The following is a 27247-nucleotide window of genomic DNA, read 5'->3' as shown; positions in this document are numbered from 1 at the left end:
TCCCTAGCACCTGGCATATGTTAAATGTTCAATACTTTTTCAATGGACACTTTCTCAAATTAATAGCTCAGTATTTTTTTTAATAAATGTATGAGAAAACTTGGCCCAGTGTCAGAATCTTCTGTAATTCTAACAAACTAAAAGATTCTGAATATAGGTGGGGGTCCAGGAATTTTCATTTTAACAAATACCCAGGAGACTGGGCAGAGGTCCATAGACCACACTTTTGAGAAACACTGATTTATTCATTCTTACAAGCATTATGCAGGTAGGTGGCAGAGTTTCAAAGAGGTAAATTGAGGATTAAGAGAATTGAGTCACTTGCCCAAAGTCCATAAATCAGCAAGTGAATTCTAATAAGAAATTATAATTTAGAAATAGCTTAATCCTCACATGTAAGTTACACACACACACACACACACACACACACACACTTTTCCATCTATTTTATGCCAGTCATAAATTCTTGACCTTCATCTCATTCATTAAAACAAAGCCTAGACTTTTATAACTCCATCTGAATGACTACAATAAATTGTTCAGATCAAACAAGAAATATTTCAAGGAATCACCAGCAGAAAAAATGAGATCCTTGAAAGAAAAGAAGGATTAAAGAAAATGAAACCTTAGCTCTAAAAGTAAACTGTGTTTATAAAAGAAGTAATCAGAAATTGCTTTGAAGGAAGATTTGCCTTCCAAAATGATCTGAACAGGTGGAATGTTTGAGAAGTAATTCCAGATGCCACTTGCTGGTATAGCACTGCAACACCACAGTGTGGGTGGTGGGAGTGGGACGTGGTCAAATTAGACTCAAGTTTGCATAACAACTTATGCTAAGTTTGGCAAGGCTGTTTATTTGCACTAGGAAGTTGGCAAGGTGTGCTGCTGTCCACCAAATGACACTTTAAAACCCAACTTTACTTCTGTAAAGAAAACAATCTACACTGCTTTTCATTTTATAACTTTCACAAATCAGAGCTTTTGATATGATCCTGGGCAACAGGCTAGCACCCTGCCTAACTCTGAATAGAAAATACATACCAGGTCCAAGATCTACCTTTATTAAAATCCCTGTTAAACTCTAGAGCATTTCCAAATGTCAAACCTGTCACAAAATTGGCTGGGCCAATTTTCTTAATTCCTTTAAGGTATTCTCATTCCCTTCCTTTTACTTGCCAGGCCTTACTCTAAGCTAGCTTTTAGGAATGGAATACGATCTACAGCAGCACTGTCCAGTGGAAATATAATGCAAATCACGAATGCAAGCCATGTTACGTTTTGTAGTAGCCACATTAGAAAACCAGGTGAACATTTTTAATCCCCAAATTACCATTTTAACATGGAATCAATACTTAAACATGCAGATATCTTTCATTCATTCTTTTGTACTTCAATGCCTGATATCCGGTGTGTATTTTACTGCACATCTCAATTTGGTCTAGCCACATTTCAAGTGTTCAATGGCCATGTGACTAGGGGCTACCGTATAGACAGAGAAGGTCTAGAGACTTGCTACTCAAAGTGCAGTCCACAAATTAGAAGCAGTGGCATCATCCGGAAACTTTTTCCAAATGCTGAACCTCACGTCCCACTCTGGACCTACTGAATCAGAATTTGCATTCTAACAAGACCCCTAGGTGACTGCATGCGCAATAAAGCTTGAGAAGCACTGGTCCAAGGCAGGTCATTGGTCTCAGGTTCCTCATCTGTCACACAGAGGTGATAATACTTTGGAGAACTGCTGTGAAGATTTCTGGTGCTTTACTTCACAGACATAATGGCTGGGATTTTAATAAATGGTAACTATTATTTAAGAGGCACTGTCACAGAGTGGGCTTTAGAGTTGGACAGAAAGGAGTATAGATTCTGGTTCTGTCACTTATAAGCTCTGTGACCTTGAACAACTAGCTTAACTTGAGGCTGAGTTTTCTTAACTCTGAATTGGAGCTAATACTTTTCTTCCATGGGGCATTCAATTTGGTGGCTATATATATATATATATATCATTGGCTGGGCCACATTGGGGTGGCAACAAATCAAGCTAAGCTGCCTTGTTATTTTAGATGGCTTTTCATCCCAAACCAGTATTATTTCCTGTGGCTCCAGTCCATATTTCATAAGCAGAACTTAAGGAGAGCAAAAACGTTTATTTGAAAAAATTACTATGTATTGAAAATATACATTAGAAATTATTACATACTTCCATAGCATTCCCCTCCCCCACCACAAAAGTAGAAATATCTGCTTGCTATGCTAATGTCATAGGTAAATTCAAACAAAGAGGAAAACATCAGCCCCTTTCCTCATACATTAGAGATGGGGCGGGGTGGGGAGGTCAACTTTTATCTGCCAATCAATAGGAGTTTAACAAGTCCCAGTCTTCCACAGCAAGACACACATATTTCTGCTTTGAAGACTGTGAAGAGTTACTCTGTTCCTTTTCTGGCTCCTCAAAACCTCTCTTCTTGCTCTTCTTTGACTCCTGGCTTGAGACAGCTTCGAGTTTCAATAATGTCCCATGGCAGTCTGGGGCTTTCTCTCTATAGAACTGGAGTTTCTCAGAAGAGTTCATGTGCGTGTCTGCTAGGGGACACTTCCCTGGGGTTTCTGTTTGAGCCCGCTTCCCATCTGTAAGAGTGACAAAAGGAAGGGTGATGAGTTTACTACGCTGGCATGCTAATGCCTGCCTAGGTCTAGAAAGATCATCCAAAGAAAACAACATAGGTCCAAACAAGGAGATGTTTGCATTAATTTTATTCCCTTTTGAGTGCCCTATAAAGTAACAGTGGTATATGCACTAGCACAGGTTGAAGGCGTGTACACTGCCACTTCCTGGATAAGAGACCTTGGGCAAGTGACTTGAGGATCAGTTTTCTCATCTTTGTAGGGATATAAAACCTATTTCATAAGGGTGATATAAAGATAAATGAAATAATGTACATAGAGTGCTTAGCACAAGGCTTGGCACAGAGTAAAAGCTAAAAAATATTAGCTATTATTATTAAAAATCAGGACTTGACTGTCTTCCAAGAGCCAAATTTATGGCACAACTCTAGCAAACGATATGACATTATGTATTTCTTTTTGGCATATCCTAGCTTCTTGTTTTGTTACCTTTATTTTCCCTTCACTTCGATATTATCACTTAGCCTCATTTTTAAAAGTTATGTTGAAATATACATAAATAAATTCACCATTTTAACCATTTTTAGGTTTACAGTGTGTGGCATTAAGTGCATTCACATTGCTGAGCTACCACGACCACCATCTAACACTAAACTGTTTCATTTTGCAAAACTGAAACTCCATACCTATTTAAACAGTAACTCCCTAATACCCATCTCCAGTCCCTGACAACCACTCTTCCACTGTCTCTATGAACTTGACTATTTTAAAAGCCTCATATAGAAAGAATCACACAGTATTTGTCTTTTTCTGATTAGCTTATTTCACTTACCATAATGTCTTCATGTTATAGCATGTGTTAAAATTTCCTTCTCTTTTAAGGCTTATTATAATATTCCACTGTACGTAAATAATACATTTCGTTTATCCATTAATCTATTGATGAACACTTGAGTTGCTTCTACCTTTTGGCTACATTTAATTCCTTTTGAATCTCTGTAATCTCTCTATGCAAATCATTTTTGGAACAAGATGGGATATAAATACATACATTTAATAAGCTATTTTCCTTGTACTGGTGTTCAAAGTGTACTCTAAACCAGCGGTTGCCAACCTTTTGGACCTCACAGACCACCAGTGGTCCGCGGACCACCGTTGGCGACTGCTGCTCTAAACTATTTGAGAACACAAGTCTTGGTGATCTAATTAAGTTGGCACTATCACAATTAATTTTCCCATTGTGTGAAAACAAGTTAACTGCTTTAAGGGTGCAAAAAACCTAAGGGCGAAAAGGGAATTCCAAAGAAAAGGGAATCTCTCACAGAAGTGCTGAGCTGCCTTTCGAGGTTCCAAGGCATCTCGTGGCTTCACGGCTTCCGAAGTCACACGCTCCCACTGCAGAACAATCTAAAATGCATTTGGAAAGATTTGAATCTGAACAAAATCTCAAGCTTTTAATCTCAAACCTTCCTTGTTTCCCTTTGTTCCCTTTCCATAAACACAAACTCCTGCGGTAATCTTACTTCAGATGATTGGTGATAAGAATAAGAATCAAGTCAAGCCTGGATTTTCTGTTTTAATGCAAGAGCCAGTCAGAATACAAACCTGTTAGATATGTGTATTTTCATGACTCAGGAAAAATCCACAATGCTCACTCCCTCTTTTCATCTCTATTCCAAGCTAGAAATAAACTGCATATCCTTAAACTAAATACTAAAATTTGAAACCTTAGTCATTACTATTCACACATTTCTAGTCTCACCCTCATGCCTTAAAATACATCAGTATAACTCAAAACTCTTGTGTGTAAAATGCCCACATTTCCATATTCTCAAGACACCTCATGATCAGCTGCCATTTTTAAAACCATTACAAATGTATTTTTATTATAAGCTACTACAAATTCTTTTGGAAATCTGGCCAGGTATAAACTTTATATAAATAAATGATTATTTCACCTATACCATGAATAACAAGAACTAAATTTAATACTTTTCTTGGTATGCAATGAAATGATCATAAAGAAAAACATTTTCAGGACACAGAGGCAGTATGACACAGTTTAAGAATACAATTCCAGAGTTAGCACTACTACTTACTAGCCAAGGGGCCCTTGGCAAGTGATTTAATTTCTGATCTCAATTTCTTCATCTGTTAAATGAGATAACGTACATGAAGGGTCTGGCACACAAAAAGCACTCAATAAATATCAGTTGTCAACCCTTCTATGATATTTTCCTGATTATGGGAAATGTGGACAGATCTAAGAGAATGCCAAGATGGATGGGCTGAATCTGGTGACTCAGTGGGCAACTGGGAAAACAGCCCTTTCACTAAGAAATAAGCATGTCAATAAGAAGAGTTTGGGGACAGGGAAGAAGAAAATGAGTCAGGTTCTGGACAAGCTGGATTTGAGGTGCCAGGTAGGGATTTATGGATGAAATGTAGGAATGGGTCAAGTGTGTGAGAGAAGGTGGAATCATCCCCACGGGACAGTTATGATCACCAGGAGAGTGAGTGGAGGTATCCGAGAAGAGAAGAGGTATCAGCAAGAGCTAGAGGCAGAAATGAAAAAGTTAGGGGAGAGCTAGGAGAAAGGTCATGAGAGAAAAAGCTAAGCAGAAAAGCTAAGGCAGGTGAAAATGAGCTCACATGCTACCTTTAAGAGAACAGTAGAGGATGGAGGCCAGACTTAGATCACAAAGGATTAAGAACTGAGGAGACAGAAAGGAGGTGGGAGAGATAACAGAAAACAATCCACAGTTCTGCTGGGGAATGAGGAACATATTAGAGTAAGAGTAGCTCAAGTATGCTTATACACAGAAAGAAAACAGCCAACACAGGTTGAGACTGAAGATGCAGTGGTGGGGCAGTAGAGGGAAATAATTATTAGTAAAATATCACAGAGGAAGCTGGTGATTGTAAGGAACGGAACTGAAAGATAAAAAGGAAAAACTAAAGGCTTATCAGTGGAATAAAAGTGGCATCCTTATTCCCCTTAGATAGGAGGAAAGTAGAATATGGTTGAAGAAATGGAGAAAATTTAAGACAGAGATAGGGAAGGAAGGGGACTCCTGTCAGATAGCCTCATTTTTTCCGTGTCACCTGCTGAGAATGAAGCAGAAGCAGCCCAGAGTCAGCCTGAAACAGTTTTAGTAAGGGATCAACAAGAGACAGACAAAGCTCTGCAGCCAAGCCGCAGGGGCCAGGCTGAGGTTGCCTGGCATGAAGCCGCAGAGTCCAATTTGCTTACTTCCAGGCCAGGCTGCTAGGTATTTTACTTCACCCTTACCAAGCTCTGCAACAGAGGTCCTGGTTTCTGCATTTTACCGATGAAGAAACAGAGACTCAAAGTTGCCTTGTCATATCGCTACTGGCTTGTCAAGCCAGGACCCTAAATCCAGGTATCTTTGACTCCATAGCCTATGCTCTTTCCACCATGACAACCTGCTACCAAACTATCTCAAGCCTTTACATGACCATCCCACACCTACCTGCCCCAAGTCCACTACTGGCCAAGTCTAGGATTAATCCAGTGCTACAATTGTGTTTGGCAATGCACTATGATAATTATTTCAGCATGCATTTTCTAGACCAACTTCAAAGTGCTTCTGAAATACAGACTCACCAGCATCCCCTTCCGTGTTGACCTATAGCAGCGATTCTCAACCTGTGGGTCGCGACCCCTTTGGCGGTCAAACGACCCTTTCACAGGGGTCGCCTAAGACCATCCTGCATATCAGATTCATTTACATTACGATTCATAACAGTAGCAACATTACAGTTATGAAGTAGCAATGAAATAATTTTATGGTTGGGTCACAACATGAGGAACTGTATTTAAAGGGCCAGAAGGTTGAGAACCACTGACCTATAGGGAGGTGATACTACAATCAGACAGTTGGGATAGGTCCACCATCATGTGTTATAGTTTGAGCCAAGGAGGAATCTAGAACAAAACAGTTTGGGGAGCCCCCTAGGCCTCCACACCAAGTAACATTGGCTTAAAGTGTTTGAAGGAGAAAGGCACCAACCACAGGCAGGCAGGCATCTACTGGTGCTGTATACTTAGTTACCTCTGACTTCCTACTTAAGCCTGTACTTGACCAAGTTGAGGGAGACCATCAAGAAGACAAGACTGAGTCAAAGTAAAGTTCAACCAAGAAGATAAAAATGGGAACAGTCAGTGAGAGGAGGACAAAAAAGACCATTCCTCACTAAGGCTCTGAGATTTAAGAAAGGTGCCCCGAAGAGGAGGAGTCAGGTTTGAATCGTTCTTAGTGTGACTTATTCTCTTTCTAGACTGCTAAGAGAATCTGTCCTTCTGAAGCTGGGTCATACTGCTTTTTTCATTAGCAGGGCAGAATTCACTTATTTTCGGAATGTTTGTAAGATGACATTTTCTCCTAGGTCCAATAAGGATAAGGCACAATCTAGTGACTAGAGCATGAGATTTAAGGACTAGCATCTAATACCTTTCCTTAAGTAGCTGGGTCAGTTACAGGCCATCAGTATCTCTGATTTGACATAAAGATGACAATTCAGCCAAGAAGTACCAAAGGATTAATGTTTGTTCAAAGTGTTGAATAAGACACTTAGAATTAAAATAAAAAGCCATATTAATTGTGTGTGCGGGGAAGGCGGGGGGGGGGGGGGGGGGATATACAGTACCTGGTCGGCCCAGCCCTCGGTCTTGCAGTTACTGTGATCAAATTCCTTCAGAGGCACTTTAGAGTGGACAAGGCCTATGTGGGTCTGGAGCTTGTGTTTGACAGCTTTGATGTCCTAGTAGGGAAAGACAGAACAGGAAGCCCACACATCTGGTCAATTAGTACTAGTTTTCAGTAGGAAAGAAGCACCATCATAAATACCAGCCTTTTCTAAACTCCAATTAACAGAAGCAAAATATCAAATTGTGAGTGTGAAAAGATAAGAGAAGGGAGTAAAAGTCCTACCTTGAGCCCTGTCCCAGAGATATCTAAGCAGTTTAGTTTTCTAAAAGAAAAGAGGTATCCAATTCCTGCATCTGTGATCTCAGGGTTACCTAGACGTCAAAAACAGGTAGTATTCAGTTACAGTTTACTGCCAAAATGCCAACAGTAAGGTCAGAAAAAAGGCCACACAATGATAACATATTGAGTGAACAAACTTTTCAGAATAAATAAAATATAGGAATCTTATCTTTATTCTATCTGTAATATGAAGGAGTCACACACCAGATGATCCTTAAGATCCTTTATAGCTCTAACTTTTTAGGAGATGGGGGTTTAGCAGAAAAAAAAATGAACCAGGTAATTATCCCAAAGGGTTTAATTTACAACCATATGGAAACAACATACATAAACATGCATTAAAATAGTTCGTCAGACTTTATTCATGGCTGTTTCACTTCCAAAGTAAAAAGATTTGTTTTAAGAAGACTTTCAAAGGCACTTTGACACAGAGATTATTATTACTCTTACTAATTTGCTTTTTTTCCCAAAGCCTTTCTTACATATTACTTTCTCACATCAGAGTCCTATATTTAGCACTCAGCCCTTAAGGCCATAAGCACAATTCCTGGCACATTGTAGATGCTCAAAAAATATTTGTTGAATGAATACACTCGTGGGAGGAAGGCAGGACATTCATTATTATCTTCATGTTACAGAAGTCAAAACCAAGGCTCAGAGAGGTTAAATAACTTGTCCAAGGGCACACAGCCGCTAATAAGAGTAGCAGAGCAAGGAGTGTCCTCTGACCTCAAACCCTGCTCCTTCTATTTTTCTGACATCATACTATCCTGCCATACATTCAAAGGATGCTCAGTTAAATTGTAAATGATCCCTATCAACTTTCTACCACTGGTGTCAGTATCTGGATAACCCTGAGTAAGTTATTGCAATTGTGGATTCATTCAGATTTTCATCAAGCAAATACTGATTTAAAAAAAACAACAAAAAACTTTACCCTGGCTGGTTTTTCTCAGTAGTTAGAGCATCAGTCTGCAGAATGAAAGGTCAAGGGCACGTACCTTGAATGCAGCTCCCCAGCCCAGGTAGGGGCACATGTGGGAGGCAACCAATTGATGTGTCTCTCTCATGTCAATGTTTCTCTCTCTCTCTCTCTCTTTCCCTCCCTCCCTCCCTCCCTCCCTCCCTCCCTCCCTCCCTCCCTCCTTTCCTTCTTTTAACTCTAAAAACCAGTGGAAAAAATATCCTCAGGTGAGGATTAACAACAAAAAAAAGGACCTAGATGAGAGATTATGAGTCAGCAACTCAAAGAAAGTAAAGATAAACCAAATAGATGCTACGAATATGATGAAAGGCTGCTTTGTCTGTACACAGTTAGTGGCATGGATGAATCTATATGAGCTTTTCCTACTTGTAAAGAGGTGCCAACATGCCAGGAGAGGTATTTAGCCACAAGTCAAGAGCCTCTGGCTTTAGTCCTGCTCTATCACTAACTTGCTGTGGCACCTAGCAAAGTCCCCTCAATTTATCACTTCTAAAATGAAGGGAAGAACTAGATGATTTCTAAGGCCATCTTTCAACATTAATAATCTATAATTTCTAATAAAACTTACAAGATAAGTCTAATAATGTTAGATTTTCAAGGCCTCTTTTCATCACTCGAACTGGTGCTGTCATTTTCCGTACCCCGGCATCAGATAAACAATTATCCTTCAAGTGGAGTTGAGTTACACTAGGAAAACAAAGTCCATAAATAAATTATTTAAGAGAGTTTGAGAAAGTCTAGGTATGTAACACACTTTCATAAAAGTTCATTTAAAAATATTAAATATCCTCTACCCCCTGCTATTTCACACTCAATGCATTCAACGAAGCTAAAGATCTTTTGGTGCTATTTCAGTTACTAAGTGAGGGTTAACTTAGGGATCAAAGTGTCATGTAGTATTAATCTCAGATGGCAGAAGGCACTAGAGGTATATGGTGGAATGAGATAAATGGACTTCATTAGGGAGATAAATATACACTTATTAAACACAAAAGCTGCATTCCTGACAAATGCTGTGGGAACCAAAAATACTCTAAATGTCAGGAAAGTCTGCTAAAGAACTCCTTTGAGAATTCTTTTGGCAAAACAAACAATCCTCTAAGTTTAACTAGCTTTATAAATGCAGATTTTCAGATTGAGTTTTTAAGGTATACCTATAACCCAGTCTATCCAGCTAAACTGACACTGGTGTATTAATGTGCTTCAGTGTCCATGCACAACAGGAAACCTGAACTTCTACTAACCTCACACAAAAATACCTTTGCACAGAGCAGTATGTAGATGTCTGTCCTGGGAAGGCCCCAGCAAGTGGGTTAGAGCCAGGTTTGTAACGCTGCTATCCCTCTGGGTGTTTATGAAACCACAAAGAAATCCATTTGGCCTCCTGTCTGCCGGTCAGACTGAGATCAATCTAATTATTTGTGAATGGTATGAACTGGGTGATTTCTTTAAATTATGGTTCTTGAAAAAGATGTATTTGGCTGTCTTTAATAGTTGACTTTTTAAATAATTTATAGTTCACTGGTAGTTAAAATAGAAAATGATGACTTTGGAAAATTGTATGATTTCTCATCTCTTGCTAGATTAAACTAGGACTAGACAAATAAAGGAAAAAAATAATTTTTCAGCCCAGGTAGCTTCAAGTACTACATGGTAAAGGTTATTTAGAAAAATGAAATAACTGACTTATTCTTTTTTTTTTTTTTTTTTTAACTGACTTACTTTCATAAGATTTATCTAATCTATATTACTCCTATCAAGTAAATGGAAATTGAAAAAGTTTATGAAAAAACTTAGCAAATAAACAGACTTGGGAGGTAATCGGTATTCTTGAAGATGATCCTCTTGGATGATCCTTTTTAAAAAATAATAAAACAATTCATCTGCAAATGGTGGTAATACCTAGATAGGGCCTCATTGGTGAGATGTTCTAGGAGTTCATGTTCATCTCCAAGCTTGCAACAGGAAAGATCCAGGCAGGTCAACTCCCGGAAAGACTTAATCTCCTCAAGTTTTTCTGAAATCACCAGATATCTGTGGAGTATGGAGAAGAATCAACAGTTTTTCTTTTCCTTCTTTAAAAACATTACCAAAAAGATGAACAAAAAGAAAAAAAGATTACCAAGAAGAAAACAAACAAAAAAAGGCAAAAATAAAAAAATTATTATTTGTGGCTTTGTGCCGCACAACCAACATTCCATCAGGAAAAAGTACTATGTAATAACCAGACTTCACTGATTACTATGTGGGCACTGGTTGAATTTTTTTCATTAGTAAATACATTGAAAGTCTTTTTACATGACAGTGGAATAAAAACTTTAAGTAATGAAAGTATATGAGCAAAGACCAGTCACAGGAGAAAACATCTTCTTTTTTAGACAGACAGACTTTGGTGGTTTGGGGACCTTATCGGAGAATTTCCAAACTGTAGGATACTCAAAATTTTTAATAAATTATTCCTTTAAGGTTGTTTTTTATCTAATGCTCAATATTTAGTGGTTTAAAAACTGGAACAGGGCCAAGAACACTGGGTTCTAATCTTCACATCCAAAGAGATATTTGACAGATCACATTTTATCTTTTCCACGAGTTTAAGTAACTGCCCACTCCACTGTGCCTCTGTTCAGCTAACTTTACTACAAGAAGTATGAGCAGCATGACTACTCACTCTAATCTAGATGGTTATTAAGACAAACCTGTGAGCTCAACAGCCAACTTAATTACACTGGAGTACCTTGCCAGATTGTTATCAGGAAGTATCAGGGAGGTGCCTCCCCTGAAGAGGAAAGGAAATCAAAAAGGCACTCCACATCCCAGGCTCCGGCCTCCACCCCGCTTTCTAGTCCTTCATGAAAAGGGATTAGGTGTGAGTGACAGAGGGAGAGGATCTTAAAAGAACCGGGAAACTAACTTGTGGCAAAAGCATGCCTTTCTGATCCATTTTCCTCATGGATGTCTAGATGTTTCCACAGAGAGATGGATGGCATGCCAGGACCAGTGGGGTTATACTTAGAAGTATTCACATCTCTATTCTGTCAGCAGGATCATAATTAACACAAACAGGATGAAATAATGACAGTATAAGGGAAGTTAGATCTCTTTTCTTTCTACTTCCAACAAAAAATGTACTGAAGCTGTCACTGGCATGACTGCTATGTACAGATGACCTGGGCACTGATACCCCTCTAGGATGCCTGATGACCGAGCTCAGCTGGGTACACAAATGAGCCTTATTTCCTCACACGTATTTTAACTGCACTATAAATAAAGCTGCTGTTTCCCATTTTACAATTACAGAGCTGAAGTGGGTAAATGGGAATTTGGGGGATTACTGGCAATCAGAGAAAGAAAAATACACATCCTTTGATCAATTAATCAAAAGATTTTTAGTAATTCTGGAACACATTATCTGAGAAGGACTAACAATGTATAATCTGATTAACAAACATTACAAAAACCAAAGCTAAGAAATCAACATGCAAAACCACAGATCTTACTAGAAGTTTATCTAGAACAGCAATTTTCAACCTTTTTTATCTCTTGGCACACATAAACTAATTGCTAACATTCTGTGGCACACTAAAAAATATATTTTTGCCCATCTAACAAGAAATTGGTATAACTTTGACTGATTTACAAAAATATGAGAACTAGAAGCCCGGTACATGAAATTCGTACACCGGGAGTAGGTGTCCCTCAGCCCAGCCTGCACCCTCTCCAATTTGGGACCCCTTGGACATCCCTCTCACAATCCAGGACTGTTGGCTCCCAACTGCTTGCCTGCCTGCCAGCCTGATCACCTCCTAACCACTCCCCTGCCAGCCCGATCGGCGCCTAATCGCTCCCCTGCTGGCCTGGTTGCCCCCAACTGTCCTCCCCTGCTGGCCTGGTCACTCCTAACTGCCCTCCCCTGCTGGCCTGATCACCCACAACTGCCCCCCCCTGCCGGCCATCTTGTGGCTGTGGGCACCGCCATCTTTGAGGGTGTGGCAGTTAATTAGCATATTCCCTCCTTATTGGCTCTGGGCGCTGCCATCTTTGAGGGCGAGGCAGTCAATTAGCATATTCCCTTCTTTTTTTTCCAAATATATATATATATATATATATATATATATATATATATTTTTTTTTTTTTTATTGCTTAAAGTATTACAAAGGGTATTACATATGTGTCCATTTTATCCCCCCGCCCTAGATCCAAATATATTTTATTGATTTTTTTACAGAGAGGAAGGGAGAGGGATAGTTAGAAACATCGATGGGAGAGAAACATCGACCAGCTGCCTCCTTCACACCTCCCACTGGGGATGTGCCCGCAACCAAGGTACATGCCCTTGACCGGAATTGAACCTGGGACCCTTCAGTCCGCAGGCCAACGCTCTATCCACTGAGCCAAACCGGTTTGGCAGCATATTCCCTTCTTATTGGCTGTGGGAGCTGCCATCTTTGAGGGCGGGGCAGTCAACTAGCATATTCCCTCCTTATTGGCTGTGGGCACCGCCATCTTTGTGACAGCATGAGGGTCAATTACCATATTCCCTCTTTATTAGATAGGATAGTTATTACTTACCCTTTTGCTCCAAAGTGACTTTAAAAAATCAGGTGCCTGTATTTGTATATAAGGATTTCTGGTACCAAGAATTAACCAATCAGAAGCAATCTTATTATGTAATGTGACCAATAAGATGCAAATCTATTATATGACCTACATATTTATGGTTCAAGACAGGGTATTTACACTAGAAGGCTATTGTTATGTTGGCTATTGTAATTTTTTTATTTGACAATCGGAGGAAAAAAGAAGTCAGTGCTGTTGACTAAATAGTCAGGGAGTGCATGTTTTAAAAATTCTTGCGGCACACTGGTTGAAAAATCACTGATCTAGAACATAAGTTCTAGGGTCCTGCTCAAAACTACTCTTCCAATTTGCCGCTTTATGAGTTCAGAAGAGCGAGTTGGGCCACCTTCAGCCCCGTGAGAAGGATGCTGTACAGTAGGACCTATGGGTGCGGCTATGGTCAGAAATTAGTCAGGAGAGATTAAAAATGGCAGCAGAGTAGGAGGATGCTGCATAGACATGCTCCCAGAAACAAGCTGGAATTACAACTGAAATACAGAAAGGCTTCCTAAATAATCAATGGAAAACTCACAGGAGAGAACCCCGATACCCAAGGACCGAAGATGGAGACCGCATAGAGACTGGTAGGAGGGGCGAATGGGCTGGCCAGGCACTTACAGAAGGCAACTGAAGTCCCGGAGAGCTATCTTAGCTGTGCAGGGGAGCCACTGAGAACTCTGAGATCTAATCTCAAAGCTGAGCTCCTCAGCAGAGAGCACCAAACTGAGGAGAGTACCCACATAGTATCTAGCTGTGAAAAGCAGTGAGGTGCTGTCTGCCAGGGAGTGGCAGCTGAAAGTTCAGGCACCCTTGTAAAGGACCAATGCACAAAAATTCCCTGTGGAGCCACCCACCTTATGCTCTGGCAGAGGGAGGGTGAAGTGGACTGGAGCTGTGAGAGCAGAACCCAGGACTGGGGACTTGGGGGATAGAGCCCAGAAGGCAGACACCCCAAGTTTCCTAGGCTGAGTCATTTCCTCACACAGTGGAGGACATCTTTCCCACATAGACATCTGCCTTGCCTGGGGGGAAGACAGTTGACACACACTGAGGCCACTTAAGAGATTAAAACTAACAATTAGCCTCCAGGAAGAAGCAACTGCCCACCCTGTTGAAAAAACTCTCTCCACACCTGAGGATGACTGCCTGGGGGCAATTCAAGTCAGAATCCTATTAGTCTGTAGACAGAGACTGTCTCTGGAAGCTTTGCGTCTTTGCCTGATCCAATTAGTCAGAAACAGCCTTTAACACTGTCCTGCACTAGAGATTGAGAGGTGTAGAGGATCTACCTAATACATAGTCACAAACCCAAACAACCAAAATCAGGAAACAAAGAAATAACCCCCAAATAAAAGAACTAGGGAATTCTCCAGAAGAAGAGATAAATGAAGCAGAGATAAGAAATTTATCTGAAACAGAGTTCAGAATAAAGATGTTAAAAATGCTCAACAGTATGAAAAAAGATATAGTAACTATGAAAAAAGAACAGTCTAAGATAAAGAATGACAAGACAAAGAACACACTGGAAGGAATACACAGCAGATTAGGGGAAGCTGAGGATCAAATCTGTGGATTACCAGACAGAGTTGAAAATATCACTCAATTAGAGAACCAAAAAGAAAAAACAATTAAAAAACAGAGACAGCTTAAGGGAGCTGTGGGACAATGTGAAACGTAACAACATTAGAATAGTAGGTGTGCTAGAAGAGGCAGAAAGGGAGAAAGGAATAGAGGTGTTTGAAAAAATAATGGTAGAAAACTTCCCTAACCTAGTAAAGGGAAAAGTCACACAAGTTCCAGAGGCACAGAGAACCCCAAGCAAGAAGAACCCAAACAGACCCATTCCCAGACACATCATAATTAAAATGCCAAAAATTAAAGACAAAGAGAGAATCTTAAAGGCAGCAAGAGAAAAGAAAACTGTTACCTACAAAGGAGTTCCCATAAGGCTGACACCTGATTTCTTATCAGAAACTCTACAGGCTAGAAGAGAATGGCATGAATTACTCAAGGTAATGGAAAGCAAGGATCCGAGACCAAAATTACCAAATCCAGCAAGGCTATCATTCAAAATATGGTCAAATAAAGAGCTTCCCAGACAAAAATAAGGCTAAAGGAGTTCATCACCACCAAGCCAGCATTACAAGAAATGCTAAAGGGATTGCTGTAAAGAAGAGAGAGAAAAACCTAGCCATACAGAATTAAAATGACTATAAATAAGTACCTCTCAATAATAACCCTAAATGTAAATGGATTAAATGCTCTAATCAAAGGGTGTAGGATAGCTGAATGGATACAAAAACATGACCCAACTATATGCTGTCTACAAGAGACCCACCTCAAAACAAAAGACACACATTGCCAAAACCGGTTTGGCTCAGTGGATAGAGCGTCGGCCTGTGGACTGAAAGGTCCCAGGTTCGATTCCGGTCAAGGGCATGTACCTGGGTTGCGGGCATATCCCCAGTAGGAGATGTGCAGGAGGCAGCTGATCGATGTTTCTCTCTCATTGATGTTTCTAACTCTCTATCTCTCTCCCTTCCTCTCTGTAAAAAAATCAATAAAATATATTTTAAAAAACCAAAAAAAACAAAAGACACACATAGGATGAAAGTGAAGGGATGGAAAAAAATGTTCCATGACAATGGAAAAGAAAAAAAAGATGGAGTAGCAGTACTCATATCCGGCAAAACAGACTTTAAAAGCATCATGCTAAGTGAAATAAGCCAGTCGGAGAAAGATAAATATCATATGATCTCACTCATTTGTGGAATATAATGAACAACATAAACAAATGAACAAAAATAGAGACAGAGGGAGGGAAAATTCCAGAATATAACAGAAGTAATCCTGTTATTTGCAAATTGTTAATATTTCCTACAACTTTCATTACATCATACTATGTTAGTACAGTTTTGGTAATATTATACTTAAAATTCTTTTTTTCTTGAAATGTTTATTGCATATAATATATGTAAGATCATTTTTTGAATAACTGGCATTTATTGCATGTAACATTATATTTAAGATTGTTTTTCTTGAAATATTAAGATTTACTGCATGTAACATTATTACATTTAAAATAATTTCTCTTGAAATAAAAAAAACGGAAAAGAAAAAAAAAGAAATTTGAAAAAAGAAAAAAAATTAGAAGAGTTTGGAACATGGAGAGTTAGCAAGCTACTGGGCATAGTTCAATCAGTTTTTTCCATCCCTTAGTAATGGTAGGCATTGGAGCGAATTGGGCAGGAGGGGTAGGATTAGGAACACTTGACAAGAACAACAAAAATGCAAGATTTTATGAAGAAAAACTATATAAAGTTTTTGAAAGATATAAATGAGGGCTTAAATAGAGAACTACACCATGATCATGGATAGACTGAGTATGGTTAAGATGCGTGAAAAAGAGAAGCGTCACCAGAACCATGGCCAAATAATCCTACGTCAAGTCCACCAAACTTGTGCTGAAGGGAACCAAGGCCAAGAGTAAGAAGAAAAAGAGCAAAGAGAAGAAGAGAAAAAGAGATGATGAAGAAACCCAACTTGATATTGTTGGGATCTGGTGGACAGTAACAAACTTTGGTGAAATTTCAGGAACTATAGCTACTGAAATGGATAAGGGAACCTACATACATGCACTTGACAATGGACTTTTTACACTGGGAACTCCACATAAAGAAGTGGATGAAGACCCTAGTCCCCGGAGCAGTTTATAGCTGTCAAACTGACTGATTCCGGAAGTGCCCTAAAATCTGGCTATGGAAAATACCTTGGTATAAATTCAGATGGACTTCTTGTTGGGCGTTCAGATGCTATTGGACCAAGAGAACAATGGGAACCAGTCTTTCAAGATGGGAAAATGGCTTTATTGGCCTCAAATAGCTGCTTTATCAGATGCAATGAAGCAGGCAATACAGAAGCAAAAAGTAAAACCTCAGGAGAAGAAATGATAAAGATTAGATCCTGTGCTGAAAGAGAAACTAAGAAAAAAGATGACATCCCAGAGGAAGACAAAGGAAATGTTAAACAGTGTGAAATCAATTATGTAAAGAAATTTCAGAGCTTCCAAGACCAGAAACTTAAAATAAGCAAAGGCGGCAGTAAAATTCTTAAAAAGGTCCAGAAAGATGGATTTTTGCATGAAACACTTCTGGACAGGAGAGCCAAATTGAAAGCTGACAGATACTGCAAATGACCAGGGGTTTTGTCTCTGTCTTTTGTTTGTTTGTTTCTCTAAATAAAATAATCAGTGGAAGTGTTTTTACACAAGAAAAAAAAAAGTTCAGAACAGTGAGTGGAGAAGCAATAGGACAAGCACAGACATATTTTAGAGTCAGATGTAACTGAGTATGTATTCTAACAATCCTAATTACTTTTGTGATTGTGAGAAAGGTACTTAACCTCTCTCAGCCTCAACTTCTCCAGCTTGAAAATGGGGCTGATAATTACTTATTTCCAGGATTATTAAGGCCCTTATTAAATGGTAGCTACTAATATTTACTTCAGTTACACAGGGTGATATTTTAAGGAAAACATGCTTGCCTCCATGTGACCACCAGTGGGATTAAAAATCACTGGGGTTTCAACACAGGGAGGACAGCTCTGTAGGGTTGGAACCCAGTTGCAAAGACACTAGCTTCTCCTTCTGGCAGGCAGCTTTGTCTCTCAATCCCAAGACAGCAAGCCCTGCACCTACCCAATTATCTTATTTTCAATTATTTCCCAAGCTCTTTCCCTTTGCCTGAACCCTTTTGTGCTGGTAATACCTTTGCTGCTGCAGCTTCAGTCTTGGATTGCAAATGCAAACCCAAATTTCTTGCCCTCTTCCTATTTTTGGGGTGGGGGAATTCAAAAGGAGAAGGGAAGTTTTTTGATCACAGTTGGAAATCTTACTCTTATATCTGAAAAGGACAGCAAAGTCTGGAATTAAAATCTGAGCCAAAAGATTGTTAAAAAATGTTTCTTATATCTTTCTGATTATAAAAATAGCACATCCTCCTTGGAGAAAAAATTAAGAAAATATGAAAAATTATAAAGAAAATTAAACATTGGGGGGGGTGAGGGCATGAGCGGGGAAGTGGGAGGGCAATGGGGGAATAAGGACACATATGTAATACCTTAATCAATAAAGAAAATAAAGAAAGAAAGAAAATTAAAACCCAGTTTCAATCCCACTATCTAGATATTTCAGTGGGTTTCTTTTATCTTTCTATATATGCAATACATATAAAAATTCTTATTTTAAAAAACAAAACTGAGATTATAAATATAATTTCAATTCTTATTTTTTCATTTAGCATATAATGAGCATTTCACCAGATAATTTTAAATGCTCTTTGAATATTATCTTAATAGTTATATATCATATGAATTTACCATAATTTGCTTAACTAATTTCCTATTGTTGAATAGTCAATTTTCAGGTTTCACTATTACATCTACTACTATAATGAATACTCTTATGTAAAAACATTTGTTCCTATATGCAATTATTATATTAGAAATTAGAACAGATTCTTAGTAAATGGAATGGGCTAGCAAATGTTATGGGTGTTTTTTAAGGCTCTTGATACATATTGCTAAGCTGCTTTTCAGAAATATTACACTAATTTATGCTCTCATTAAACATGAATAAAAGTACTATTCTCATCCAATCTGACCACTGGAACAATAAGCAGACATCACAAATGGATAAAAAGCATTTTCACTATCATGACAAATACTTAGGCCATAATAGTAAGTAGAGGAAAAAACCAGAATACTAGTTGTAGATTTGGTTATATTCCCAAATGTATAAAGATATATATTTGAAAGTGATTACCAAGAATGGTGAGACTATAATTTTTTAATATTACAGTTTTATGTATTTCACAAATAGTATGTATTGCCTTTATAAAATAATTTTAAAATGAGGTATACATCATAATTCTATTTTTCATTGTTCAAAATTTTCTACAATAAACAAATAACTTGGAATAAAAAATAAAGAAGTAAAATGTATTTCAAATGTATGAGCTGCAATGAAATACTGCCTGACTTTTTCATTTAGAAAAGGTAATTTTTTCCTTTCCACTGGCAGCAGCCCCAGGCTCAGCCGTGACTGAGATCACAGCACAAAGACAGAGCTTTCATAAGGTGTCTGTACCTCATGAGTCCACAGTTCTGTTTTTTTCCTGCATCTGTTTATGTCTTTTCTTTTTAAAATACAATATTTGGTCTGGGGTAAAAATATTAATTCTATGAGCTGATTAAAGATTGCTTCTTTATTTTCCCAAGCAATATGAGCTTATGCTTATGCTTTCTGGAATGACTTTCTCTTTTAGTACATACTTTCTGTTTAGCCTTGTTTTAACTATAATATATTTTTTTAAATTGATTTGAGAAAGAGAGAAAGGGGAAGGGAGGGAGAGAGGATAAGGGAGGGAAGAGGGAGAGGAAGGGGAGAGGGGAGAGGGGGAGAGGGGGAGAGGGGAGAGGGGAGAGGGGAGGAGGGAAGAGGGGGAGAGGGGAGAGGGGGAGAGGGGGAGAAGGGGAGAGGGGAGAGGGGAGAGGGGAGAGGGGGAGAGGGGGAGGAGGGAAGAGGGGGAGAGGGGAGAGGGGGAGAGGGGGAGAGGGGGAGAGGGGGAGAGGGGGAGAGGGGGAGGGAGAGATCAATTTGTTGTTCCACTTATTTATGTGTTCATTGGTTGATTCTTGTATGTGCCCTGACTGGGGATGAAATCCACAACTTGGTGTATCGGGTAGCTCTAGTCGACTGAGCTACCCAGCCAAGGTCCTAATGATCATATTGACCATGCATCTTAATAGTCAGCTGCCTTTCACATTATCACAAACAAGTTCATACAGTGGTATACTATACGGCTATTTAAAAAATCTGTAAGTACTGATGGTAAATAATTTTCAAAATATGTGAAGCAAGGTACACACAATGTAAGCAATGTGTTGCCATTTGTATGACAAAGGGAACTGTATATGCATGTATATGTACAGAATATCTCTAGAATGATATAAACGAAATTGATAATAGTAGGGGCCTCTGGAAAGAGGAAAGAGGAGATGAGAGGAAGGCTTATGTTTGCCTTTCTACTTTTTTGTGTTTGTTTTAAATTCTTTTCTGTGTACATTTTTTTCAAGTTTTTAAAAAATTCGTAGATGCTTTGAAAGTCATTTTACATGATGGTGGAATAAAAATTGTAAGTAAAAAGAAGTATATGAGCAAAGGCAAGTTACAAGAAAATATATCTGCTTTGTTAGGAAAAGATAGCCCTTTGTGTTAGTGTTTGGACCTTATTTGAAAATTTTCAAATTTTAGGATACTTGAAATTTTAATCAGTCATTCTTTTCAAGTTTCTTTTCATCTAATGCTCAAGACCTAGTAGACTGAAAACTGGAACAGGGCGGAGAACTTTGCTTGCTAATGTTCACATCCCCAAAGCACACCAAGAAACAGATCACATCTTGTCTTTGAGATTTTCTCTTACGAGAAAAGTTGATAGAAAAGTATTGTCTACCTAATGGAGCTGTGGCAATCAACTAATCCTTGTAAAGTGTTTTCAAAATAAAGCTAAGCGTTGTCTGTGAGAGTGAGGGTGGAAGACAGACAGTGATTTTTCTCAAAATGGTGCATCTCTTTGTCTGGAAGTTCCAAACTAAAGTTTTATTTGATGGGGGAAGCCTCCAAGCCTACTAAAGCCCCAGAGCTTGACACAATTAACACACCCAATAAAACATTCAATATCCTAATCAGAATACCCACCTGTTTCTCAAACACAGGGAGCAAAGCACCAGACTTCCATAGGCCTCTGTGAATTTCTGTAAAGCTCTTAGCCCTGCACCAGGCTCTGTGAATTTCTGTCTGGCTTCAGCAGCAGAGAACAGCTTTTCAGCAATCTGCTCAGGAAAGCCAATAAGGGAATCAATGTGATCAACATTGTCGGAGATGAAGCCCAGGACCAAGCTGAAGAGGGATTTGGCCGAGTACCGAAGGTTCCCCTCCCGAGTGTATGTGAAGATGAAATGATCGGTCTTCTCTTTCTGTGCAGTATCATCTTCCCTGTTCATGCAAAGCTCCACAGAAAAGCCTTTGGGAAACAGTCTGAAAGGCCTTGGCTTCTGCAGGCTACTCCTGACGCCATCCAATGCCAGATTGACCATGTGCAGCTGCCCATTCTCTCGCACATAGATGGGCCCTGGGTCCAGGTGGTTTTCTGAGTTGAGGTAGTAAGACATTGCCTTGCTTGCAACTGCAAAAGCAAGGCACAAGGAAAGCAAATCCAATTAAAATGCCATTTGTAACATGTAACTACATCTTGCTGTGCCCAGAGTTTTATGAGCCTACCAGGCAGGCCCTGTGGCTGGTTTGGGAAAATGAAGCTTACCAGTTGCCTATGAACTTTGGCACTGGAGATTGCTTCTATTGCCTCTACCTGGAATGCCCTTTCCTACCCTCCCCCTTTTCTTGTCTATCTGGTGATCTTCTATTCATCTTTCAGAATCCAGTTCATACCAGTATGTCATTTTTAAAATTTACCCTCAGGAAGTTTAACGCAGAAGTGGCAAAGAATCATCGACAAAGTAAGTCATGGCAGCAGTTGATATTAGCAAAACAATGGGAAACAACCTAAATGTCCAAAAACAGGAGTGTCATTAAATAAATTATGATACATCCATACCATGGAATGTTATGCAGCCATTACAATTATAAAATTTTTATTGATTTGCAAGTTACAAATAGTACATTTGGAATTTATTATTTCTATTTTTTTAAACCATATATATATATATATATATATAGAGAGAGAGAGAGAGAGAGAGAGAGAGAGAACAAAGACTAGAAATGAAAAATTCCCTTGCTACCATGGTACCTTCCTCACACTTCTTTGTTGTACTTGGCTCACTGCTCTGCTACTGATTTGTTTCTGGGTCTGTGTTCAGCTGGTTTGAGCTCCTTGAGAGGAGGGAGCATGTTTAATTCAGCCAGACTTCCTAACAAAGTGCTGTGGCATGTCACAGGCCCTAAGCAGGTATTTGCAGAACTGCAGTTTACTCATTTGCTAAACCTTACATAGACCACAAGCAATAGGGTTTGTATTGGATTTACAAATGAAGACCTCCATCACAAGAGCTAAATAAAAGCTATTCTAACCCTTGGAAGCATCACTTTTATGAAGATACTTTTAGGGCACTTTTGAGGTAAGATGAAATATTAAAAACAGTTGGGTATTTATGTGATCACATGGTTATATTTTGTATGGAAGCACTAACTGGAATAAATACTTGTTTTCCTGAGGAACTGTGAGATTTCCAAATACACAAGAAATTGCTATGTTAAAGGAAAGTATTTGATTATCATTTCTATAATTAGTACACGAAATTCAAAAAGCTGCTATTATCTCTGACTTTTAAAGTGAACCCACCCAGCTTTTTCTGCATCGATGCAGGGCTAGGATGTAGCTATGATGACACTTAAAAGTGTCAGCAAACAAGTCAGTGATCAAAAATGCTGACTCTCTGAAGATCAAACAGTTGATCCTGTTTGTGGGCATCAGTACAATCCATGTTTCTCCCAAGGATAATTATGTGCGTAAAACACATCAGAAAAGAGGGCCTTGCTTAGGCTAAGAGCCTCACTCTTTTCCTTTTGCTCTACTCTGACTATGCAATACCACCCACCAGGTAAACTGGCTGGGCTCTTTTCCCACTGGCCTTTGCCCATTTGGCTCCCTTTGGCTGGAATACCCTTCTCTGCTTCCCTGACTTAGCTAATTCCTACTCATCACCACCACCATCCCTCTCCTGGGAAACCTTCCCTAACCCCTGTACCAGTGCCTGTCTGGTTTTTCCCAAAGCACCAATGGCTCCTTCTACATAACACTTAGCACCATGTACTCTGTCTCCTCCCTTACCAATGTTCCCAGAGTTGTGAGCTCTTTGAAGGCAAGGCACTTATTTGATTTGTTTCTCATTCCCAGGCCCAACGTAGCGCCTGGTGCTGAGTAAGCCCTCAACAGATATTTGCTGAGATGAAGAGTGAGACCTCAAAGGGACAGGCTTAGTGCTCTGAGCTTCAGGGCCTGCTGATACTGTTGCTAGGAGCCAGCTCCTCTTCCAGGCAACAGCTGCAGCTCCTCCCCCACTTGCCAGACCCTTCTGCAGGTGGTAGAAGCAAAGCAAATGATGGGGGTATATTGCTACTGGTACTATGAGGGCGGGGGCGGGGGGAGGATCTACAAACCAGAAAAAAACAAAAGCTTCCTATAACAGTGCAGGCTCTTATAACTCATAGTCTTGCTGGTGTTCAGCTTGCTACTAAGGAGATGCCTCACTTATTCTAAGGTCTTCTTCCAGTAGAAGTAAACATCTGGCTCCTTCAACCTCACAGACTTTAATCTTGATGAGGAGATAAAGCAGACCCTTTGGTCTTTATCTCTATGATTGGACATTCAGAGTCCTACTCTACCTGAACATCAGAAAGTAGACAGCAGGTACAGTCCTAAAAAGAAATGATTTGATTTTAATAGAAAGGCAAATTCAATGGAAGATAATATATTACAATGGCTCAGCACACTGTAAGCTCTTTGACAAAGAAACAGAGTCTGCCCAACTGTATTACCCATAATCTTCACCCCCAATAGTGCCTTCCACAAACTTTGGAGTAGAATGGACAAATGCGGGAATGGAGTACTTTGGGTGAAAATCAGAAAAGTCTGATTCTATCCAGCAGGGGGCACAGCAGCTTGGGACAGGAGTAAGGATGTTCACCCAGGCTGCCCCAAATCCTGGCAGCTTCTGCTTCCAGAGATCATTTTCAAAAAAGGGGCATAGTTATGGCTGTATTTTACCCTTAAAATACTCATCAAATGCTAGTTGTCTTCCTAAATAATGAAAAGAAATCCAAAATTTCCTAAAGAGTAAACCCATATCATCTGTCCCAAAACCCCAAGGCCTCTCTATTCTTCAATTATGGCACTTGAGGAACTCATCTTGGTTCCGGGTATCCTGCTGAGCTTTGATTTCTACTACTGAATCTCTGCATCTTGCATTCTCCCAATAAGGAGCTTCCTCAGAATCTGTGAGGTACTATAAAATGATCTAAAAATTACCACCTTTTGTATTTAAACCTTTCAAGATAATAAACCATGAAGGCAAGAGAACTCCACACAAAGCTTCTGTACTTGTTTCTTTTTTCCACCTGGCTGATGTACAGGGTGGTCTATTATGAATGGGTCTCCTCAGGGGACATACCATGGCAAAACCCATAGAAACTGGAAAATTAAAATAATCAGTATCTGTAAGGATAACAATGTCCAGTGTAGATCTGCATTAGCTATCTTTTATATTAGACCAACAGAGTAACAGGGCCAGTCTATTAATTTCCCAGCCTCCTACAGAGAGGCGTTTTTGTAACACATACAACATTGTAGAAAAATACCACAACAGTGCATGTTCTAGCATTTGGCCACCATAAATGAACCAATACCACGCCGCATGTCATTTCATCCAATGAGTAAAATATAACCTTGCTACATTAATAACTCAGTTCTCTGCAGCCTCTTTGAATCAGAGGCAAAATAAAAGAACTGATAACTAAACATGACAGTTTTTTTAGAACCTGAAGCCAGTTTACCAAGCAGGAAGCATGAGAATAAGGAAATGCCTTCTTCTCATGTCAAGTGGGGGGGTTGGAGAGTTGGGGGGGTAGGAGGCAACAGGATTAAAATTGTGATCTGAGCCTATGGATATCTAATTTGAAGAGAAAGAGAAGAAAACACCTAACTTTAGTAGGTAAAGTAAGTTAACAACCCCCATCATAATAAATCCTAGGAAAGACTATGATGATAATGATAGTAGGTATGACAGCTACCATCTATTATGCATCTGCCAGTTGTCAAGCACTATGCTAGGTACTATATTAAATGATCTCATGGAATCTTCAACAATCTTATGAGGTCAAGACTGCCGCCATTTAACAGATGAAGAGGCCCAGAGAAGTAACGTAACTTACTTAAAATACACAACTAATAGGTGACAGAGCCAGCATTACACCTCAAGGCTGTAATACTCCAAAATTCAAGCTCTTTCCACTGCATGATGCAGTCTCTCAAGAATAAAAATATGACATAAGGATAAAACAGTATGTTAAAAATTAATCTCACCCACCTGTTTGATTCCTCTGGTATTCACTGGCTCAAGCTGGGAGGATGGAGGGACAGGGAGGAGACTTAAAACACACACACACACACACAAAAACAGTGGACATTTGAGGAAAGAGTTGGTGGGAACAGAGCCAGGACAGAGAGCTACACTGAGGCCTCCCTTCTTCCTTCTGCCAGGGCAGAAATGACCCACATCCACACACCAGGAAAACATCTGTCAACTCACGGCCTTCATCCCCAGGCTGCAGACACCCTTGGTTAATTTGAAAATGCAGAATTCTTGAGAAAATTTCCAACATAAAAACCTGAACAGAAACTAGTTCCAAGCCATGAATAAGCAACTAACAATCTTACCTTCACTGTTCTGGGCAGCCACCATTATTCAATTTTCAGTTCCTCTCACTCTTCTTTTCCCCTGTAGCTTGCATTTTCCTACCTGCCTTCTTGCCCACACCCTTTCCTCTCCCAAGCTCCCGAGGACAGCACCATACCCTGCTCCCTAGTGTCCTCCAGGCACACACCAACCTCTCCCACATCTGGAGACTTAAAGTTTAGTTTTCCTACCCGATAACTTTAGAGCTTTTCACACAAAATCCAGTTTCTCCAGGAAAAATCCCAAACCCTCTTTCCTTCACCCACTCTCAGCTCCTCTGCCCACACCTCTGAAACCTTATGGCCTTCTAATCCAGTGGTTCTCAACCTTCCTCATGCCGCGACCCTTTAATACAGTTCCTCATGTTGTGGTGACCCCCAATTTCATTGTTACAAATTGAACACAATTAAAGCATAGTGATTAACCACAAAAACAATATGTAATTATATATGTGTTTTCCGATGGTCTTAGGCGAGCCCTGTGAAAGGGTCGTTCGGCCCCCAGAGGGGTCGCGACCCACAGGTTGAGAACCGCTGTAAAAACCTAATCCTTCCCTGGCCCTTCTGAATTGGGCTCCGGGTCCCCAGACCCAATCCCACCACCACCAACCGGCCTTCCTCTTACTCCCCACGTCATTCCACCCACTCTCACCCCCAGGCACCATCTATTCCGTCCATTACCACCTATCCTTCCCTTCCTCCCCCCTCTGGGATTCCCTCTCCTAGGATCCAAACCTCTCCATCTCTTTTCTTGTCCTGTCTTCAACCTTCAAAATCCCCTTCCTTCAGGCCTCACTGGGCTCAACTTCACAATCCACAGCCCCAACTTCTTTCTTCCCTACCCTCAAGACCCCACCCTTTCTCCTGTTTCAACCTAGATCCTTTCCTCCTTGCACTCCTCAAAGCCCCTTTCCCAGCACTGCAACTCCCCATTTCTCTAAATTCCCACGTATGCCCCTCCCCGAATCCACCCCCAAAAAATCCGGTTCCCTTCTCCCACCCCGCCCCGAACCCCGATTCTCACACGCCCCCATACCCAACCGCAGCACCACTACCTCACCCTTAAACCCATCTTCCACACCCCTATAGCCTCATCTTCACACCTTTCACCGAGCCACACCCCAACCGCAAACCCCCCCCCCCCCCGGCCTTCCCCTCCCCCACCAGCCCCTCCCTCACACCTCGCCCCCGCCCCCACTCGCGGCCCAGGGCTCCGTGAGCGGCCCAGCCCGCGGCCGCCACCTACCTGTGCCCCTGCCCGGGGCAGCGAGCTGCAGCTCGTCGGTGGCAGCTCCCTCCTCCCGCGGCGTGGCAGAGCGAGGAAGCGGCTCGGCTCCCCGGGCACAAAGCTCCGGAGGGTGGGACAGAGAAAAGATGGGAGGAGGGAAGGGGCTGGGGGCGACCTAGAGCCGTGGGACCGCGGGGCTGACAGGGGCGAGGGGTAGGCTGGGCAGGGGAGACGCGCGTGCGCGGACCCGGC

General features: G+C 40.4%; 1 protein-coding gene and 1 pseudogene across 5 annotated transcripts; one reads left to right on the top strand and one right to left on the bottom strand.

The window, feature by feature from the left end:
• Window positions 1-834: 834 nt before the first annotated feature.
• Window positions 835-27247, bottom strand: LRRC42 (leucine rich repeat containing 42). Of its 5 annotated transcripts, XM_036347094.1 has the most exons (9): window positions 27014-27247; window positions 25400-25432; window positions 20997-21483; window positions 10525-10656; window positions 9191-9309; window positions 7581-7669; window positions 7297-7410; window positions 3948-4032; window positions 835-2628 (listed from the first exon to the last, which is right to left on the bottom strand). In XM_036347094.1, exons 3-9 carry the CDS (start codon window positions 21467-21469, stop codon window positions 2354-2356), a joined length of 1287 nt encoding a protein of 428 aa, XP_036202987.1. In that variant the 5' UTR covers window positions 21470-21483; window positions 25400-25432; window positions 27014-27247; the 3' UTR covers window positions 835-2353. The 5 variants fall into 5 exon arrangements, with proteins under 5 accessions (XP_036202987.1, XP_036202986.1, XP_036202985.1 ...); XM_036347093.1 differs by lacking the exon at window positions 25400-25432 and having other exon boundaries at window positions 27014-27246; XM_036347092.1 differs by lacking the exons at window positions 25400-25432; window positions 27014-27247 and adding an exon at window positions 25750-26659.
• LOC118674991 lies at window positions 16666-17457 on the top strand (annotated as a pseudogene).

Source organism: Myotis myotis, unplaced genomic scaffold (assembly GCF_014108235.1).
Source record: "Myotis myotis isolate mMyoMyo1 unplaced genomic scaffold, mMyoMyo1.p scaffold_m19_p_2, whole genome shotgun sequence".
In the NCBI taxonomy this organism is placed as follows: domain Eukaryota; kingdom Metazoa; phylum Chordata; class Mammalia; order Chiroptera; family Vespertilionidae; genus Myotis; species Myotis myotis.
Note: the sequence above shows the minus strand (reverse complement) of the source record. Positions and strands in the feature narration are given on the sequence as shown.

Coding starts and splice junctions, on each gene's coding strand:
- LRRC42 (XM_036347091.1), bottom strand. CDS start 21,807: ATGATTCTTTGCCACTTCTGCGTTAAACTTCCTGAGG. Junction 7,670..9,190: donor AACATTATTAGACTTATCTT/GTAAGTTTTATT, acceptor TTTGACGTCTAG/GTAACCCTGAGATCACAGAT. Junction 2,629..3,947: donor AAAGGCAGCTCAGCACTTCT/GTGAGAGATTCC, acceptor TCACTCTTACAG/ATGGGAAGCGGGCTCAAACA.